This window comes from Mirounga leonina, unplaced genomic scaffold (genome assembly GCF_011800145.1).
Source record: "Mirounga leonina isolate KUSES-001 unplaced genomic scaffold, KU_Mleo_1.0 Mir_93, whole genome shotgun sequence".
Taxonomy (NCBI): domain Eukaryota; kingdom Metazoa; phylum Chordata; class Mammalia; order Carnivora; family Phocidae; genus Mirounga; species Mirounga leonina.
Window position 1 is genome coordinate 55,190,952 of NW_023270854.1, and position 20,687 is coordinate 55,211,638.

At 38.9% G+C, this 20,687-nt stretch overlaps 1 protein-coding gene across 1 annotated transcript in view; it reads right to left on the reverse strand.

Moving 5' to 3' along the window:
- L3MBTL4 (L3MBTL histone methyl-lysine binding protein 4) overlaps positions 1 to 18,433 on the reverse strand; it is a 397,494-nt gene extending 379,061 nt beyond the window's left edge. Inside the window, exons 1-2 of the mRNA XM_034995942.1 lie at positions 18,222 to 18,433; positions 17,744 to 17,846 (exon numbers count right to left, since the gene is read on the reverse strand). Of these exons, the coding sequence (XP_034851833.1) occupies positions 17,744 to 17,815 (72 nt within the window). The 5' untranslated portion in view covers positions 17,816 to 17,846; positions 18,222 to 18,433. The remainder of the gene's footprint in view (positions 1 to 17,743; positions 17,847 to 18,221) is intronic.
- Positions 18,434 to 20,687: the final 2,254 nt, after the last annotated feature.

Genomic DNA, 20,687 nt, shown 5'->3' on the forward strand with positions numbered 1-20,687 from the left:
AATCTGAATTTGAGCCATGATATAGTGTGAAGTAAATATCCAATATTTTCGCCAGGTGGCTATTCACCTGTCCCAACGTGTGTGTACTATATACTAAACTCCCATGTGCATTTGCTCCTTCTTCTGGTGTTTCTCTTCTATTTCTTTAGCTTATCTTTTCAGTTAACACTGACACAGTGTTTTAATTATGACAACCTTGTATTTTAATATGATTCCTTAGGCTATTTAGTGTTTTACACACAATAAGCGACTTCTTTTCTGTTCAAGTTTTAGAGTCAGGCATCTGAGGGTCCAATCCCCAATCCACCTTACTAGTGGTGTGATGCTGAGCAAGTGATTTCATTTCTGTGAGCCTCAGTTTTCTAATCTATGATTTGGAGATAATCGTAACTTCCTTACTGAATTTAGATCCATGGGTAAAGCCTTATTGCAGCATATGACACATGGCTCCCCATGGTAGCTGTCAGGTGTTCTGCCAGATTTCAAACCACCAAGAACATATCCAGACTTCATAAAAATTAAGTTAACCTACCTATTTGTATTTACTGACTGAAGAAACATATCTCAAATGAATGGAATCTCTGATGAAAGAAGAATTCTGAGGGGAGAGTAAGAAGAATCTTAAAACCCTAACCAAATTAATTACCTATTTAAAAAACATTTATTGAGGGTGCCTGGGTGGTTCAGTTGATTAAGCGGCTGCCTTTGGCTCAGGTCATGATCTTGGGGTCCTGGGATCAAGTCCCACATCAGGCTCCCGGCTCTCCCTCTGCTCCTCCCCTCTGCTTATGCTCTCTCCCTCTCAAATAAATAAATAAAATCTTTAAAAATAATAAATAAATAAATAAATAAATAAATAAATAAATAAATAAATAACGTTTATTGAGCAATTATTATATAACAGGAACTGTGGTGGGTTTTAGACACAAATGAAACACAACGTCCAGTGTTTATGCACTGACTACCCATCATCTGATAGGGGTTTCTACTGAATGGCTGATTAAGGAAAGAATAAAGACTTAAATGTACTCTGCTGTCCCCTACTTCTTATCACATTCTCACCTCTACTGTGACAACCCTGCACTCGCACGTTCTCCCTGCACCACTCTGGCCTAGCCTCTGCCTCCCTGCCTTCCTGCCTCTTGTGTGCAACCATCCCTGCTGCTCTCCAGAGCTTCCCTCCTGCCCACCCCTGTCCTGTTCACTCTGACAGCTACCAGACCAGACCACTCTCAGTCTCACAGACAAGATGACGAATGGATCCACATCTCCCTCCACCAGGTTGCAAAGTGCAGATCCTAAGTCCTTTGATTGCATTACAATATATGACTCCACCTTAGCTGACTACAGCCAAAGGATCTCCTGCTGGCCTTGAAAGAGCAGGCTGCCAGGCTGTGAAAGGCCCATAACAAGGAACTACAGGGCCTCTTGGAGCCAAAACCATCCTTTGCTTGACAGCCAGCAAGAAAGCAGGAACCTTAGTCCTATAACCACAAAGAACAGAATTCTGTTGACAACCACATGAGCTTGAAAGAGACCACTGAGCCCCAAAAAAGATCTCAGCCAGGCCAACACTTTGATTTTACCCTTTGAGACCCTAAACAGAAAATCCATTTAAGTCATGCCTTGATGTCTGACCTATGTAAAATGTGAGGTAATAATAAATAGCTGTTTTAAGCCACTAAGTTGGGGGTAATCTGTTAAGCAGCAATAGAAAACTAATACATGCTTATGTATTCTTTAGGAGTTAACTCGGGGAACTTTCTTTGCTCCTACTTCCTCCTCCCCTCTCCACCCATGCAAATTAGGTAACCTACTGAAGCCTGGAAATATCATATACATATCTCTATTATTGTACCTATCACATTGCACTACCATCATCTATCTTACTGGTCTCACCTACTTGGATGAGCTCACTGAAGGCAGACAGTATCTTAACCATCTCTCATCCCCAAATCATAACTTGGCACCTAATCTAGCTCAAAAAATATTTGCTGAATGAAGGCATGAATTCAAGTATTTTTCTACCTGGCCAATTTCACATCCAAAGATATCATGGATATCTTTATACAATTAATATAATAAGATCCTGATAAAACTATAATCCAGCACTTCTCAAAATTTAACATGCATATGAATGCCTGGGTATCTTGTTAAAATGCAGACCCTGATTCCGTAGGTCTGGGATGGTGCCTGAGATTACCAGTTTCCAACAAGCCCCTGCTGATGCCACTCCTGAAGGTCTGTGGACCACAGCACGAGCCTCACAGCGCCATTTACCAGGCAGAGAGTGGAAGGAGAAAAGCCATAACCCAATCCCATCTACCTCTGTTCTACTGCATGTGAAATGATGAACTGAATCGGTCTAATTTTCTATGGCAGCTCTTTACCCCAATTTCATCCCTTTTTACCCACTCAATACACAGGAAATTTACATAATTCAAAACACCACCAGTCTCTTCTCATAAAGGTTCTACTGCAAAAACTGAAATGGTAACAAGAAATAGTATTCAAGAGTTGATTATGTGAGCACAACAGTTACTGAAGCATTTTTATAATCACTGAATCATTCAAATATAAAAAGAAATATATAATATGCTGTCACTCTGTTAGTAGATTAGGATGTTTGGTTCACACTTCTTTATTTGCTACTGAAATTCCGCCTAGACAGAAGAAACTTCTCCTCTGAAAAATAACATTACCTCTCACTTCGGAGTTAAATTACCCAAACTCCTTATGTCCGTATGTTTTTTAGATGAATCAAGGTTATAGATATGTAGACATACACCTGAAAGATCACAATTTTGTACTTAAGAATAGATTTATGTTTCTCTTAAGATACACTGACCTCATTTTTTGGACAATTTTGTAAATAAAAGAGGTTTTAATATCATACAATAGAACAGAAAAAATGCTGAATTTGGGAGAAGGTGGCCTAAGGCCAAATCCCAACCCCACCTACAAAAGTATGTAATTGCGAACAAATGACATATATTATCTGGACCTAATTTCTCTTGTCTATAAAATAAAGGGATTGGACTAAATGTTCTCCAAAGTTCCTGCTAGTTTTAACATTCTTTGCTTCTGTCTGAGCTAATTAGTTATTTCATAAAGGTAATAAATCCACACTGCTATTAATGAATACAGAGTTAATTAAAAGAAAGAAAGAAAGGAAAAATGAGCACTTTTCCTTATCTTCCCAGACAGAACACTTAAGGAAATCAGTATGAATTGAGAAAAATAAAACGATTACTGTGATTTCTCAGGTTTCAAACTTTAGTTCTGAAAACTAAAAGTAAAGCTTTGGGCGGGGGGAACCCAGCACTCTGAAAAAGGGGAGATAGTGGTTCAAGGAACACAAAATAAGTCTTTGCTATGGTACATTTCCATTTGCCAATTTAAAATGCATCATTTTGGAAGAGGGGATTATAAGGTGGGAAAATAACCAACAAGTCTTCATGTTCTGTTACCTCCTGGATGCATCATATACTTTTACTACAAGTTACAGTGATTTTTCTAATTAATCAGTGTCTACATTTCCCTATCTATGAATTCCAATCAAGGAAGCAAAACAAAGGCCTTTCACTCACTGATCTGTGATTAGCAATTTCAAGTCCTCACCTTGGAACTACCATATACTGCCCATGTCTCTCTCAACCTCAGACCAGTCCCTGGAGCATAGGAGGACTATCCAGCAACCATTGGTCCTCTTCCATAAGAACAGAGGGTGACACCTATTGGTTTCATGGACTATGGGAAACAGTGAAATCCCCTTTGGTAACTCCAGTAATAAACTAGCATTGGAATTTCACTTGCTGTCTCAAGTTCAGTTTCCAAATTCTCTTTTTCTCTGATCCAATGTGGGTAACAAACTAAAGACAAATGAAATTAACCTTTCAGATTAAAAAAAACAACAACACCAAAAAAAAAAACAGGAAAGGATTACTTTCCATTGCTCTCCTGGAATTCAGATGCAGACAGAAAGAAGGAAATGATCTCATTTTATTCAAATATTCAATAACATAATCTCTGAATGAAATCTCTCTCTAGGATTTGTATTCATTGTGTTCTTTATTTTCAGTATTTTATAATGTTGTAACATTTTGGGGGTTTGTGGACCGGGGAACTAATTCCTAGAGATAGCCAACAACTTGCCTGGATCATGCCTTTGAAATGGAAACCAACCAATCCTGAGTCCATTCCCCCTCACCTCTATCAGGTTCCTACAGTCTGAGAGGCTATGCTCCAGTCCTAAATCTTCCCAGGGCCAGGTACCAGACAATTAGAGACATCCCCCAAGCCAGAAACTATAGAAATTCTTCAAACCAGCCAATCCTAAACCTCCTTAGTTTCCTGATCCTCTTCATCCATTCATTCTTATAAAAAACACAATAAAGGCTCTTGCCCACATTTTCCCCTCACTCTTTCTGCCCCTGAACAGACTGGCGCTACCTGGTATAGTGCTGCATGGTGTGCTGTGCTTCCCCCTTGGGAAATATGAGGAACTAATTTTTCAGCGGCAGTTGTCTATAGATCTGTTAGCCTCCCTCTACTTGAATAAAAACAAAATCCCAGGTATATTTTAAAACAGTATTGGCTAAGACTTCCACAAACACAAAAAAAACAAAAACAAAGGGAAAAAATCTAAAATAGCTTTATAAACATCCCCTTTCTATGGTTCCCCCATATATAAATGAATTCTATTGGCTGATGCAAACTGGTATGTCAAGTGTAGGGCAACAAAATGATAAAAAAAAATTAAGTACTACTGAAGATTAAGAAACTAATATAGCCCTACCCTAAATATTTTCTCAATATCTATTTAAGGATTTTACAAAAAATTTAATTACACTATGCCTAAGTCAAAGCCAACCATGGCTCCTTCCTCCAGTATATCAAGTTCAGCAGACACAATATCAAGTACAAATACCTCTGCTCTGCCATCAAGACTCTCAAAGCTTAGCCACTCAGGTCCATTCTAGTCATCTTACTATTTCATTATGTACCAAATCTCAGACTCACTGAAATGGAAAGACCCTTAAGGTCTTTTAATCTAAGACTTGTTCTATAAACAAAGAAACTGAGCCCCAGTCTGGTGAAGGACTTGTCATTGTTCATAGAGCTAATTACCACCAGAGCCAAAGACTAAAATCCAAATATTCTGACCCCAGCCTAACACTCATTCTACAAAACTGCCAATAGCAACACCTGCTCAGTCAGACAAGTCATTATACTCTTGTCATTTATCACATATATATTTGCTTCCAACCCCATACTTTGCTCATGCTGCTTTCTTGGCCCAGATGATCCCTCCTCTGACCCTTCAACTTCCTTCTCTCTCAAGGTTAGTTGCCCAGATAGCACCCAGATATTAAAACACAGAGAAGGTGTATTCTCTTATATTGCATTTTACCAGGTTAGATTTATTTTACCAGGTTGGACTTAAGAACCATTTGTTACAACGGCATTAAATATGTATTAGATAAATTGTATTTGTTAAGTACATTAAATAAAGCATTAAATATAGACATCTTAGATACTCCTCATCTTTCAAAGCCAAGACTTGAACCCCCAGTGATTCTACCTTTCTCTGAAGGCTGAATGTACCTAGGAGCACTCATGTGCATAAGCAATTAGCTGTCTCACATTATCCTATATAAGTTAGTTTTTTCTATTCAACAATAAATTTGTTTTTCAGATTTATTCAGATCCTTTAGAGAATAAATGTCTCATATTTCTATTTCTCAAAGTTTAGACTTCACTAAACAGATATAGATTCATAGATTTTAAGAGGTTCAGAGGAAGAGGAAGAATGGGAACAAATATTCATCTAGTATCAGATATTTTATATACACAATTATTTTATTTTTCTATAGTCAAATAAAATTTCTTTTTTTATTTAGGAAAGTTGCATTTTTATGTAGGAAATCTGAAATTTTACAGCCTACACATGGTTTGGGGTCTCATGCCAAGAACACCCACATGCACACAAAACACCTATGAAATCACCTTAAAAAAAATGCTTAGTTTCCCCAATTATCATGTACCTACACTCTGCCAGTCAATTCTAATGGTGGTGAGTGGAAAAGGATAACAAATGGAACTGAAAAGGACATCTGTCTTCATGTTGGATGCATGAAGAAGCATGACATGTTAAGGAATCTACCAGAGCCAGGGCAACTCCCCTCTTCAAACCTGTGACAGCACTGTGGGCCAGCCCGGTGAATGAACCTCATCCAAGTGACAGATGTCGGTAAACAAAAGCATCAGACGTGTAATAAAGCCTAAGCAAAAGAAGCACTCCTGCAGATGATGTTAGAGAAAGTATACCCTGGGGTGACCTCTCTGGAAGATGATATAAAAGCTTTATCAAGAAGTTAAATGCATGGGGCGCCTGGGTGGCTCAGTCGTTAAGCATCTGCCTTCAGCTCAGGTCATGATCCCAGGGTCCTGGGATCAAGTCCCACATCGGGCTCCCTGCTCTGCGGGAAGCCTGCTTCTCCCTCTCTCACTCCCTCTGCTTGTGTTCCCTCTTTCGTTGTGTCTCTCTCTGTCAAATAAATAAATAAAATCTTTAAAAAAAAAAAAAAGAAGTTAAATGCATGTATTCCTAGTATAACGAGTCTACTGATAAGATTTTATCTGTGAGTCAACTACAAAAGCATACCAAAATATATGAATATGAACATTTGGTTTTAACACAGCAGATAACAATAAAAAACTAAAAATCACCTACATGTTTAGGAAAGGGTACTGTTTAAATGAATTATGGTATATTCACAGAGTGGAATACTAAGCACCACTGAAAACGGTGACATGATCTGCATGTGTTCCAAGACATACATGCTTAAGTGCAAAAAAAAAAAAAAAATGGCAAGATACAGGACAGGAAGTAGAGTATGAGCCCATTTGGGATACATGTATGCATGTAGTAGGTATTATGTATGTATGTATGTGTACATAAAGGGTTTGGATTTTTTAGCTTCCTATTTTTGCTTTTGATTCCTATATAGATACATGAGGAAACATAAACAGGGGTCACACCTTTAAATAAAGATTTGAAAGGGGTGCCAAGGTGGCTCAATCAGTTAAGCGTCTAACTCTTGATTTCAGCTCAGCTCATGACCTCAGGATCCTGAAATCAAGCCCTGAGTCAGGCTCTGCAATGAGCGTGGAGCCTGCTTAAGATTCTCCCTCTCTTTCTCTTTCTGCCCCTCTCCTGCTCTTTCTCACCTTCTCTTAAAAAAATAGGTAAATAAAAGATTTGGGGGTTTAGCATGTGTGTGAGTGGGTATAGTAGAGATTTTTCTTCTTATTTTCACACTATTTGTACTATTTGCACTAATAGTAATAGTACTATTAGTACTATTTGTACTAATAGTAATAGTACTAATAGTACTATTTGTACTATTTTTTTAAACTATGCACCTGTATATTGAAAAATATAAAGAAATGCTTTTGAAATTCTATGAAGAAATACATAGAAAATTCTAGTATAAGAAGACATTCATTGACAGATATTATTATCAACATCTGGAAATTACTAGATATTGAAGATATGAAATTACTACCTCAAAAGCAGATGTTTAGATAGAAAGTACCCAACTGTTCGTTAGTTTTATGTTTAATGTGCTTAATCTAGCAATGCTGTTTTGCATAGTTGACTGGAAATGTCACCTGTAAAATCATATGGGTAACCCAGAAAGTAAAGAATGTTAGTGATATTTCAAGAAAATTTCAAACATGATTTTAGTGATCAAATTCAAGCATGACTGAACCCCTTTCTCTCCACAGTGAATGCAGCCACAGATGTAAATCAGCTTACTATATTAAACTATAAATTTAACTAATTAAAGTGGACGCTGTAACTGGCAACAAGCCCCTAACTGACAGTATAATGTGGAATTCATCCTAAGTGCACATCTTTTCTATTATCCTACGTGAACATTCCTTAAAACAATTACATGTTCCAAGCACCTCAAAACTCAAATTGGTAATATGGCCATTTGAAATATCATTATCTTACTATGATCAAAGAAGTCCACTTGCCTGGAGATGCCATTAAACACCAGGAACATCATTCAACCAATACTTCTGGAAATCCAGCCATGCAAGGCACCACACTCAAACAGCACCTATATAAGTGTTGAGCACTTCTGAAGTTCAAAAATGGGAAAATCCCAACATGGAAAGGAAATAATGGTAAAGTTACTGGCATCAAGTTAGAAACCAAGTTAGGCTTCAAGAGTAAACTGGGATTTGTGCCAACACAGAAAAGACAGAAGGTTGAATATTCATGTTGTAGAGCAAGATAACGGAAGTGCTGAGAAGAAACGGTAATAATTTTAGCAGCTTGACCGGAAATGATACTGAGAAAAGGTAGCAAATATGTTTGGACAGGAGAGGTGGTCTCCAATATTAAACTCAAAAATGTAAGAAATATGCAGCGGCCAATACTGATTAACTAGGCCTCATTATTTCCCTTGAACAGTGGTTCTCAAACATGAGAGCGTACCACAATCACCTGGAGGGCTTATGAAATACAAACTGCTCAGCCCCAGCCCCAGCAGAACTGATCCAGTAAGTCTGGAGTAAAGCCCAAGAAACTGCATTTCTAACAAACCACCAGGTGCCATGCTGCTGCTCTAGAGACCACAGCTGAAGAACCACTATCCAAGAACAACTGTGAACACATCAAATACCTTGTCTCCTCAGAGGGCATTACACAACAAACCCAAAATGCTGAGAAAAATGGCATCCTCACATAAGTTGAGACAGGTGCAGGTCTTCCTAAGTCTGGTCCAAGGAACCCCTTTGAAGCAAGTTCTCTGGGGTACATTGAGAGTAGTCAACTCTCACGGAACTGAGATGAAACCAATCTGGACCTCAGAGGGAACTGGACCTTGGTTCCACGTTAACCACCTCACCTCCCAGTGAGGATGATCCAAAGGAAACAGTTCTGTGACTGGACACAGACCTACAGTTAACATCTGAAAACCAACTGTGGATAAGATCATACACTGACATGTCTTCTTAATGCCTAGAGTTCATCAAACCATACTTAACCTGACATCAAACCGAAGAGTGTATGACACTGAGAACAGGAAGGGATTCTGTAGCAGCCCAAGGATCCAGCCCCACTGTGGCTGCCCCAGGATAGAGAGCCAGAGCTGCGGTTCCAGTAGGTTCTGCCGCCACTCTGTGGGAGATCCCGGGAGCTTTGAAGCAACTTGGTGCCTCCTGAGGTGTGACGGAGAAGCTGACTTGTTGGATGCAGACTTGTTTCTGGGGAGAAATCTTGCCTCAAATTCAGAGGAATGGGAGCCGCATTCAGTTGGGACAGGAATACAGAAACTGATGACTGATAGAACCTTCTAAAAGAATGAGCTGGGATACCACTTTCCAAGTTCTGCTGGAACCAGAGCCCCAGGACTAGGGGACCCTATTCCAACTGGTCCCCTGAATTGAGCCAGATATTTACCAGACCACTCTGAACACCCATGAAATCAGCCTGAGATGTAAGGAGATAGATCTGGATCTCTACAAACAGAATATCGCAGGCAATTGCTTTTGAAGTACGAAGCAGAGAGCCGTGATTCTGTGGGCAGATATTGGAGGATAAACAGCAGGGGAAGGGAGCCTGGCCAATGGGATCCTACACTACCAGTGAGTGATAGCCTCCCGCGCTGGGGACGGGGTACAGACTCGCAGACCAGTAGTGGCGGGGAAAGTACTTTAGGGCAGCCCCCCAAATGGAAACCAGAGCGGTGGGGCCGCACATGCGAACTGGGGGCACCTGGTGGTTTTAGAAGCACAAAGGGCAGAGACAAGCCCTGACCTGGAGGCGAGGACTGGGAGCGCTGCTGAGGGGCGCACAACCCAGGACGCTGCAGTTTATAGCAGCACAGACAAAAAAGGAGACAGTGTGGCCTGGAGAGCTCACTGAAGAACAGACTGCAATCTCTCAGCTCTGAGGCAGAGGGTTGGAAATGATTTCTTCTGCTCTGACTCTTGGAAGAGATGCAGAGAGCCGCCAGGGAAAGCCACCAGAGAACAAAAGCCCCCAAAAAACGGTTTCCACTGAGCCCATTCCCCACCACAGGGGGCAGGATAACTCTGCCCAAACAGGGTTGCCCGAGTAACCATACAGCAGGCCCCTCCCGCAGAAGAAAGGCTGGGAAAACAAGAGGCCAGCAAACCTAATGTCCCTAGAAATCAGGTGCATCTTGCTTGGGTTGTGGTCAATAATTTGGACTCTATACATTCCCTCAACCACCCCTCAGCAGAATGACTACGAGGAGGAACCCCAAAATAGGAAAGACTTAGAGACTACGACTTATGCCACAGATTTACAAATGGATACAGATATAACCAAGATGGCGGAGATGGAATTCAGGGTAGCAATTGTGAAGACGATAGCTAGAATGGAGAAATCAATTAACGGCAACACAGAGTCTCTAAGGGCAGAAATGAAAGCTGAACTGGCAGAACTTAAAAATGCTATCAATGAGATCCAATCTAATCTAGATAATCTAACAGCTACGGTAACTGACAGAAGAACAAATTAGTGATTTAGAAGACCAATTAATAGACAAGAAGGGAAAAGAGAAGGCCAGGGAAAAACAACTCAGAATCCATGAAAATAGAATCAGAGAAATAAGGGACACCATAAAACGTTCCATTGTCAGAATTTTTGGGATCCCTGAAGGGGTGCAGAGAGGGAGAGGACTAGAAGATATACTTGAGCAAAATGTACCTGAGAACTTCCCTAATCTGGGGAATGAAACAAACATTCATGTCCTACAGGCAGAGAGAACCCCTCCCAAGATCAAGGAAAACAGGCCAACACCCCGGCATGTAATAGTAAAACTCGCAAACCTTAGAACCAAGGAAACCATCTTAGGGGCACTTAAGGCGAAGAGATTCCTTACGTACAGAGGGAGGAACATCAGAATAACATCAGACCTATCCACAGAGACCTGGAAAGCCAGAAAAGCCTGGCAAGACATATTCAAAGTATTGAATGAGAATAACATGCAGCCAAGAATACTTTATCTGGCAAGGCTGTCATTTAGAATGGATGGAGAGATGCAGAGCTTCCAAGACCAGCAGAAACTGAAAGAATAGGTGACCACTAAGCCAGCCCTGCAAGAAATATTAAGGGGGATTCTATAAAAGGAGAAAGACCCCAAGAATGATATAAAACAGAAATTTAGAGGGACAAGCTATAAAAACAAGGTCTTCACAGGCAACATGAGGACAATTAATTCATATCTTTCAATAATCACTCTCAATGTGAACAGCCTAAATGCTCCCATAAAACGGCACAGGATTGCAGATTGGATAAAAAGACAGGACCCATCCATATGCTGTCTACAAGAGACTCATTTTGAACCTAAAGACACATCCAGACTGAAAGTGAAGGGATGGAAATCCATCTTCCATGCCAGCGGACCTCAAAAGAAAGCTGCGTAGCAATTCTTATATCAGACAAATTAGATTTTAAACCAAAGACTGTAGTCAGAGACACAGAAGGACACAATATCATTCTTAAAGGGTCTATCCAACAAGAAGATCTAAGAGTTGTAAATATCTACACCCCCAACATGGGAGCAGCCATCTACATAAGCCAACTGTTAACCAAAAGAGTCATACTGATAACAATACGTTAATTGTAGGAGACCTCAATACTCCACTCTCAGCAATAGACAGATCATCTAAGCAGAAAATCAATAAAGAAACAAGAGCTTTGAATGACACACTGGACCAGATGGACCTCATAGATATATACAGAATATTCTACCCTAAAACAACAGAATACTCATTCTTCTCGAGTGCACATGGAACTTTCTCCAGAATAGACCACATACTAGGTCACAAATCAGGTCTCCAGATACCAAAGATTGAGATTATTCCCTGCATATTCTCAGACCATAATGCTTTAAAACTGGAACTCAATCAAAAGAAAAAAATTGGAAGAAATTCAAACACTTGGAAGCTAAAGACCACTCTGCTCAAGAATGTTTGGGTCAACCAGGAAATCAAAGAAGAACTTAAACAAATCATGGAAACCAATGAGAACGAAAACACATCAGTCCAAAACCTATGGAATACTGCAAAGGCGGTCCTAAGGGGAAAATACATAGCCATCCAAGCCTCACTCAAAAAAATAGAAAAATCCCGAATTCACCAACTAACTTTACACCTTAAAGACCTAGAGAAAAAGCAACAAATGATGCCTAAGCCACACATTAGAAGAGAAATAATTAAGATTAGAGCAGAGAACAATGAATTAGAAACCAGAAACACAGTAGATCAGATCAACGAAACTAGAAGTTGGTTCTTTGAAAGAATTAATAAGATCGATAAACCACTGGCCAGACTTATCCAAAAGAACAGACAAAGGACCCAAATTAATAAAACTATGAATGAAAGGGGAGAGATCATGACTAACACCAAGGAAATAGAAACAATTATTAGAAATTATTATCAACAACTATATGCCAATAAATTGAGCAATCTGGATGAAATGGATGCCTTCCTGGAAACCTATAAATTCCCAAGACTGAAACAGGAAGAAATTGACAACCTGAATAGGCCAATAACCAGTAACGAGATTAGAGCAGTGATCAAAAACCTCCCAAAAAACAAGAGTCCAGGGCCTGATGGATTCCCAGGGGAATTCTACCAAACATTCAAAGAAGAAATAATACCTATTCTACTGAAGCTGTTTCAAAAAATAGAAACAGAAGGAAAGCTTCCAGACTCATTCTATGAGGCCAGCATTACCTTAATCCCCAAACCAGGCAAAGACTCCATCAAAAAGAATTTCAGACTGCTATCCCTGATGAATATGGATTCCAAAATCCTCAACAAAATCCTAGTTAATAGGATCCAACAATACATTAAAAGGATCATCCACCACGACCAAGTGGGATTTATCCCTGGGATGCAAGCGTGGTTCAACTTTTGCAAATCAATCAATGTGATAGAATACATTAATAAGAGGAGGGAGGGGGCACCTGGGTGGCTCAGTTGGTTAAGCGATTGCCTTCGGCTCAGGTCATGATCCTGGAGTCCCAGGATCGAGTCCCACATTGGGCTCCCTGCTCAGCAGGGAGTCTACTTCTCCCTCTGACCCTCCCCCTTTCTCAGGCTCTCACTCTATCTCATTCTCTCTCTCAAATAAATAAATAAAATCTTTTAAAAATAATAATAATAAGAGGAGGGAGAAGAACCACATGGTCCTCTCAATTGATGCAGAAAAAGCATTTGACAAAATACAACATCCTTTCCTGATTAAAACTCTCCAGAGTATAGGGATAGAGGGAATATTCCTCAAGTTCATAAAATCCATCTATGAAAAACCCACAGCGAATATCATCTTCAATGGGGGAAAAGATGAGAGTCTTTCCCTTCAGATCGGGAACACGTCAAGGATGCCCACTCTCGCCACTATTGTTCAACATAGTACTAGAAGTCCTAGCAACAGCAATCAGACAACAAAAAGAAATAAAAGGTATTCAAATTGGCAAAGAAGACATCAAACTCTCTCTTTTCGCAGACAACATGATACTTAAGGTGGAAAACCCAAAAGACTCCACCCCCAAATTACTAGAACTCATACAGCAATTCAGTAACGTGGCAGGCTACAAAATCAATGCACAGAAATCAGTTGCTTTCTTATACACTAACAATGCAACTGTAGAAAGAGAAATTAGAGAAACGATTCCATTTACAATAGCACCAAAAACCGTAAGATACCTCGGAATAAACTGAACCAAAGAGGTAAAGGATCTATACTCTAGGAACTACAAAACACTCATGAAAGAAATTAAAGAAGACACAAAAAGATGGAAAAACATTCCATGCTCATGAATCGGAAGAATAAACATTGTTAAAATGTCTATGCTACCCAGAGCAATCTATACCTTCAATGCCATCCCAGTCAAAATTCCAATGACATTTTTCAAAGTGCTGGAACAAACAATCCTAAAATTTGCATGGAATCAGAAAAGACCCCGAATCGCCAAGGAAATGTTGAAAAAGAAAAGCAAAGCTGGGGGCACCACGTTGCCTGATTTCAAGCTATATTACAAAGCAGTGATCACCAAGACAGCATGGTACTGGTATAAAAACAGACATACAGACCAATGGGAACAGAATAGAGAGCCCTGATATGGACCCTCAACTCTATGGTCAAATAATCTTCAACAAAGCAGGAAAAAATATGCAATGGAAAAAAGACAGTCTCTTCAATAAATGGTGCTGGGAAAATTGGACAGCTATATATGGAAGAATGAAACTCGACCATTCTCTAACACCATTCACAAAGATAAACTCAAAGTGGATGAAAGACCTCAATGTGAGACAGGAGTCCATCAAAATCCTAGAGGAGAACATAGGCAGTAACCTCTTTGATATCGGTCACAGCAACTTCTTTCAAGATTCATCTCCAAAGGCTAGTGAAACAAAAGCAAAAATGAACTTTTGAGACTTCATCAAGATAAAAAACTTCTGCACAGCAAAGGAAACAGTCAACAAAACAAAGAGGCAACCCATGGAATGGGAGAAGATATTTGCAAGTCACCCTACAGACAAAGGGCTGCTATCCAAGATCTATAAAGAACTTCTCAAACTCAACACCCAAAAAACAAATAATCAAGTCAAAAAATGGGCAGAAGACATGAACAGACACTTCTCCAAAGAAGCCAATTGGTAACAGACACATGAAAAAATGTTCATCATCATTAGCCATCAGGGAAATCCAAATCAAAACCACCTTGAGATACCACCTTACACAGTTAGAATGGCAAAAATTGACAAGACAAGTAACAACAAATGTTGGAGAGGTTATGGAGAAAGGGGAACCCTCTTACACTGTTGGTGGGAATGCAAGTTGGTACAGCCACTTTGGAAAACAGTGTGGAGGTGCCTCAAAAATTTAAAAATAGAGCTAGCCTATGATCCAGCAATTATACTACTGGGTATTTACCCCAAAGACACAGATGTAGTGAAAAGAAGGGCCATATACACCCCAATGTTCATAGCAGCAATGTCCACAATAGCCAAACTGTGGAAAGAGCCGAGATGCCCTTCAACAGATGAATGGATAAAGATGTGGTCCATATATACAAGCCATCAGAAAAGATGAATACCCAGCTTTTACAGCAACATGGATGGGACTGGAGGAGATTATGCTAAGTGAAATAAACAGAGAAAGTCAATTATCATATGGTTTCACTTATTTGTGGAACATAAGGAATAGCATGGAGGACATTAGGAGAAGGAGGGGAAAAATGAAGTGGGGGAAATCGGAGTGGGGATATTAACCACGAGAGACTATGGACTCCGAGAAACAAACTGAGGGTTTTAGAGGGGAAGGGGGTGGGGGGATGGGTTAGCCCAGTGATGGGTATTAAGGAGGGCACATACTGCATGGAGCACTGGGTGTTATACGAAAACAATGACTCATGGATCACTACATCAAAAACTAATGATGTATTGTATGGTGACTAATATAACATAATAAAATAAAATTTAAAAAAAAAAGTGTATGACACTGTCACTTCACCAAGTACAGTATGTAAATGCATAACCACAACCCACATGAAGACCCCAAAATCCAGACCAAAACATGGTGAGAGCACATGAGAGGTCACTAATGAGAATGCTCTAATGGCCCACTATCACCAAAATCGTCACTGTGGAGGTCTCCTGGTCACTTCTGCCACCTTGAAATTTGTAGGACTACAAAAAGTTGCCACGGGGAAAGAACACAGGTAACTAGAAGCAAGATGCATATCATACCATGTAGCTGTCAAGATGTCACTGTGAGGAATTTTTTAGATGTCATTTACATTCAAATAGTAGACTCTGAGTAAAGCACATTATCCTCCACAATGTGGGTGGGCCTCATCCAATCAGCTAAAGGCCTTAAGAGAAAAAAAGACTGACCTCTCTAAGGAAGAGGGAATTTTGCCTCCAGAATACCTCTGGACTCAAGGCTGCAACATCAACTCTTTTCTGGGTCTCCAGCCTGCCAACCTGCCCTGTAGATTTCAGGCCTGTCAGCCCCCATGATTGTATGAATCAACTCCTTAAAATGAATCTTCCTATATACATATAATATATACCCATATACATATAATTCATCATTATCAAGTAGGGACAAAGATTGTGAACAGGGATTGTGACAGGACTGTCAACTACTCCCGTTGGTTCTGCTTCTCTAGAGAACCCTAACAAACACAACCCCCTTCCGTCCACAATCTCTGCCCCTCACTTGATAATAATCGATTACCACCACTGTTACAGAGAAAAGTCTCTTTGGAGCTCCTGGGTTGCTCAGTCAGTTACATGGCTGACTCTTGATTTCAGCTCAGGTCATGATCTCAGGGTAGTGAGACTGAGCCCTGGGTTGGGCTCCACAACGAGTGGGGAGTCTGCTTGAGGATTCTCTCCCCCTCCCTTCCCCCTACCCCCACTCACAAGTGCGTGTGCTTGCTCTCTCTCAAATAAATCTTTATAAAGGAAGGAAGGCAGGAAGGAAGGGAGGGAGGGAGGGAGGAAGGAGGGAGAGCAAGACCTCTAAAATTCCCACTAAGATATACCAGGACTAATATTTGATGGATTTTCTTCCTGGCAATTTCCTATACCTATGTATAACTTTATCTCTAGTTCAAAAAGTAACACATGTTAATGGTAAAGTATTTGAATAGAAAGACAATATAAAAAAGCATCTGTATCCAATCATCTAGTAATAACTACTCTTTTTTTTTTTTTAAAGATTTTATTTATTTATTTGAGAGAGAGAGAATGAGAGAGAACACATGAGAGGGGATAGGGTCGGAGGGCAAAGCAGACTCCCTGCCGAGCAGGGAGCCCGATGCGGGACTCGATTCTGGGACTCCAGGATCATGACCTGAGCCAAAGGCAGTCGCTTAACCAACTGAGCCACCCAGGCGCCCAGTAATAACTACTCTTAACCTTTTAGTCTATGTGTCCACATCAAATTAAAGCTCCTCCTTAAATGACTGTTAGATAACTGATTTTGCAAGGGGTGGTAAATTATTTTTTCTTTTTATCTTTTAGAATTTTTTTAGATTCTTCATCAAATAATTACCTTCGGTTGGAGAAATACCTCTTTCTAATAGGACATAAATTATATGTGCTATATTTAGTGGGGAATTAAGAGAAAAGGAGATTTAAGAAATTTTATTTGATAAAATCTTAAGTATCAAAGCATTCATCATGAAAGATAAATCCTGTATTTTTCACAGAAGTAATTATCTTATCATAGCAATGCACTGTGTCTGTAAATACCAGCATAAAATCTTGGACAACACTGGCCAGTCACAGCATATCATAAGATATAACTGTATTAATTACCATATCATGTGAGATATACATAGTACAACATTTGATTTACATGTATGCAATATGCTATATTTAAAATACATGTACATGTAAATGTGTTCAAAGGATATGCATTAAAATGTTCTTAAAATAAAAGAAAAAAGGTCTCCTTTCACTTTAAAATGAATATTACCCTTTAAAATGTTATCAGGCTTTAATGACATTTATATTCTATACCTCTGTATATAAAACTCAACCACAAGTAACCAGCTCCTAGTCATTGAAGAAACAACCTCTGCTGTGGTTACACAAACTATACAATTACATTGTAAATTTCCACAGTGAGCACAAACTAGAAGGAAGGGCCCAGGAACTGACATCTTACCAAGCACCCATCCTGATTCAAATGCTCTTTGGAATCCATACTAAGCTTCCTCTTTCTGTTGGGCTGTTTCATTGCCACTTTAGTGCTCCTCAGCAGTGTTTTTCTGCAAAATAGTGCCACATAAAAAAGTTTAGGAGTTTTGCCCCTTTAGAATAACAAAAACAAACCCCAAAAAATGCTTTCATTAAACTTCTAACTGGTTGCCATAAATACCCTGAAAAATGAGCTGACATAAAAATTTCACTGTTGCTTTTATAGACCCCACTAAAATAATAAGTTAATGGGGAAAAGAGATGAGTTTTCTACCTCATCTAGAATTATATCACAAAGAAAATAGATACTATTTCTTTGGTCTATCTATCACAACATTTTTGGTTGTTTTGTGGGGTTTTTTTTTGGGGGGGGGGGTTCTTTTTTGCTTAGCTGATTTAACCAATTCGGATTCACTGCAGTCTACCTATTCAGATTCTGTACTCACATGGTCTGACTGTCCACAAGTGTCAAAGCAAAGGTATTCTTGGTGAGAGGACTTTTGTCATACAAGGCATAGCACAGCAATCTGGAACAGAGAAAACAAAAAAATTACGAATCCAATTTATCATGACCATTCTTTGGTATGTTAATAAATAGTAGTAGACTAGTAACAAAATTAAATCAGTAATCAAAAACCTCCCAACAAAAAAAAGTCTAGGACCAGATGGATTCACAAGTAAATTCTACTAAACATGTAAAGCAGAGTTAATACCTATCCCTCTCAAACTATCCAAAAAAATATAAGAAGAAGGAATTCTTCCAAATTCAGGCTATGAGGCTGTATTACCCTGAAACCAAAACCAGACAAAAGTCCCACAGAAAAGAAAATTACATGCCATTATCCCTGATAAACACAGATGCAAAAATCTTCAAAAAAATATTAACTGAATCCAACAATACATCAAAAGGATCATTCACCATGATTAAGTGGGATTTATTCCAGGGATGCAAGAATGGTTCAATATCTGCAAGTCAATCACCATGACACTTAAAACGAAGAATAAAAATCATGTGATCATCTCAAAAGATGCAGGAAAAGCATTTGACAAAACTCAAAATCCATTCATGATAAAAACTCTCAACAAACTGGATTTAGAGAGAATATACCTCAACATAATAAAGGCCATATTTGACAAAACCACAGCTTACATCATACTCAACAATGAAAAGCTGAAAGCTTTTTCTCTACAATCAGGAACAAGACAAGGATGTCCACTCTCACCACTTTTATTCAACATAATATTAAGTCCTAGCCACAGCAATCAGACAAGAAAAAGAAATAAAAGGCACCCAAATTGATGAGGAAGAAGTAAAACTTTCACTATTTGCAGATGACATGATACTATATACAGCTGGCCCTCAAACAACACAGGTTTGAACTACACAGGTTCACCTACATAAATACAGTACAGTACTGTAAATGTATTTTCTCCTCCTTATGGAATTTTCTTAATAACATTTTCTTTTCTCTAGCTTACTTTATTGTAAAAATATAGCATATAATACATATAATATACACAACATGGGTTGACTGTTTATGTTATCAGTAAGTCTTCTGTTCAATAGTAGGCTCTTAGTAGTTAACGTTTTGGGGGGGCTGAAAGTTATATGTAAATTTCCAACTACACTGGTGCCCCTAATCCCCACATTGTTCAAGGGACAACTATATAGAAAACCCTAAAGACAACACCAGAAAACTGTTAGAATTAATAAATGAATTCAGTAAAGTCACAGGATACAAAATTTATATCCACTATGAAAAAAGTAGCAGAAAGAAATTACAAATTACAAAAACAATCCCATTTAAAGCTTCACCAAAAATAATATAACACCTTGGAAAATATCTAACCAAGGAATTGAAAGACCTGTGCTCTAAAAAATATAAGATACTGATGAAAAAAACTGAAGATGAAACAAATAAATATAGAAATAATAGAAATAATCTCTGTTCAATACTTCAAATTTTAAAAGTCTGTAAATAACAAAATAATGCACTGCCTGCATATGTCCACTTGCTATTTGGTAATTCTTGCACAAAATACTTACTGACCACCTGTTACCATCAAGACTGTCATGGGTACTTTGCAGAATATAAGGATTCATAAGACATTCCAGAAGGGAAGGTAATGAAAGTAGCCATTATTGCCCTGGATAACCCAAGATATCATGCCCCCATCCTGGCATAATTATCAATAGCACCACCTTCCACTCCTGAAAATGTTCCAGTTTAGACGGTAAGTCCTATGCTCACTGTATGGACAAGAAACATACATAAATTAATAAGAAATATAATACATTCCATTAAAGAATTACAGGTGGGCAATTCGTTCACAGGAGGGAGAGTATGTCTAACATTGATTAGAAAATGCTCTGTGGAAGAACATTTCAATTGCTTCTAGGATGCTGCACAGAATTTAAAGTGAATTTAGCACCACAATATCAAATACAAATATCTGACTATTGCACTGATTTGCCACTATTTCAAAGATGCTACCAGGCTAAAATGTATCCACTGATACTCAATGTCAATAATAATACATGGTAGTTGGTGTCTGAATAAATTAATAACAATTACAACTGAGTGTAGTTTGACAATTTCTGCATGAATTCCTGCTCTCTCTTAACTGCATGAATAGTTAACATTACCTGAATATTCACATATGCCTGGCATAGCTATAACCCCTCTACATATAGACTTTCAATTAATACTTAGGATAATCCAAGGACATATGTACCATTATCACTATCTCTTCACAGATGAGGAAATACTCCTTTGCTCTAAACAAAGAACAAAGCCATTAAAATATACACCAAACAACCCTCTGTAAACATGCAGTAGATCAGAAACAAAGTGGCAAGCCTTGAGTCTGTTGGGCTCCAGAGCAAGAGAAAGGCAGAGGAAGTTAGGAGT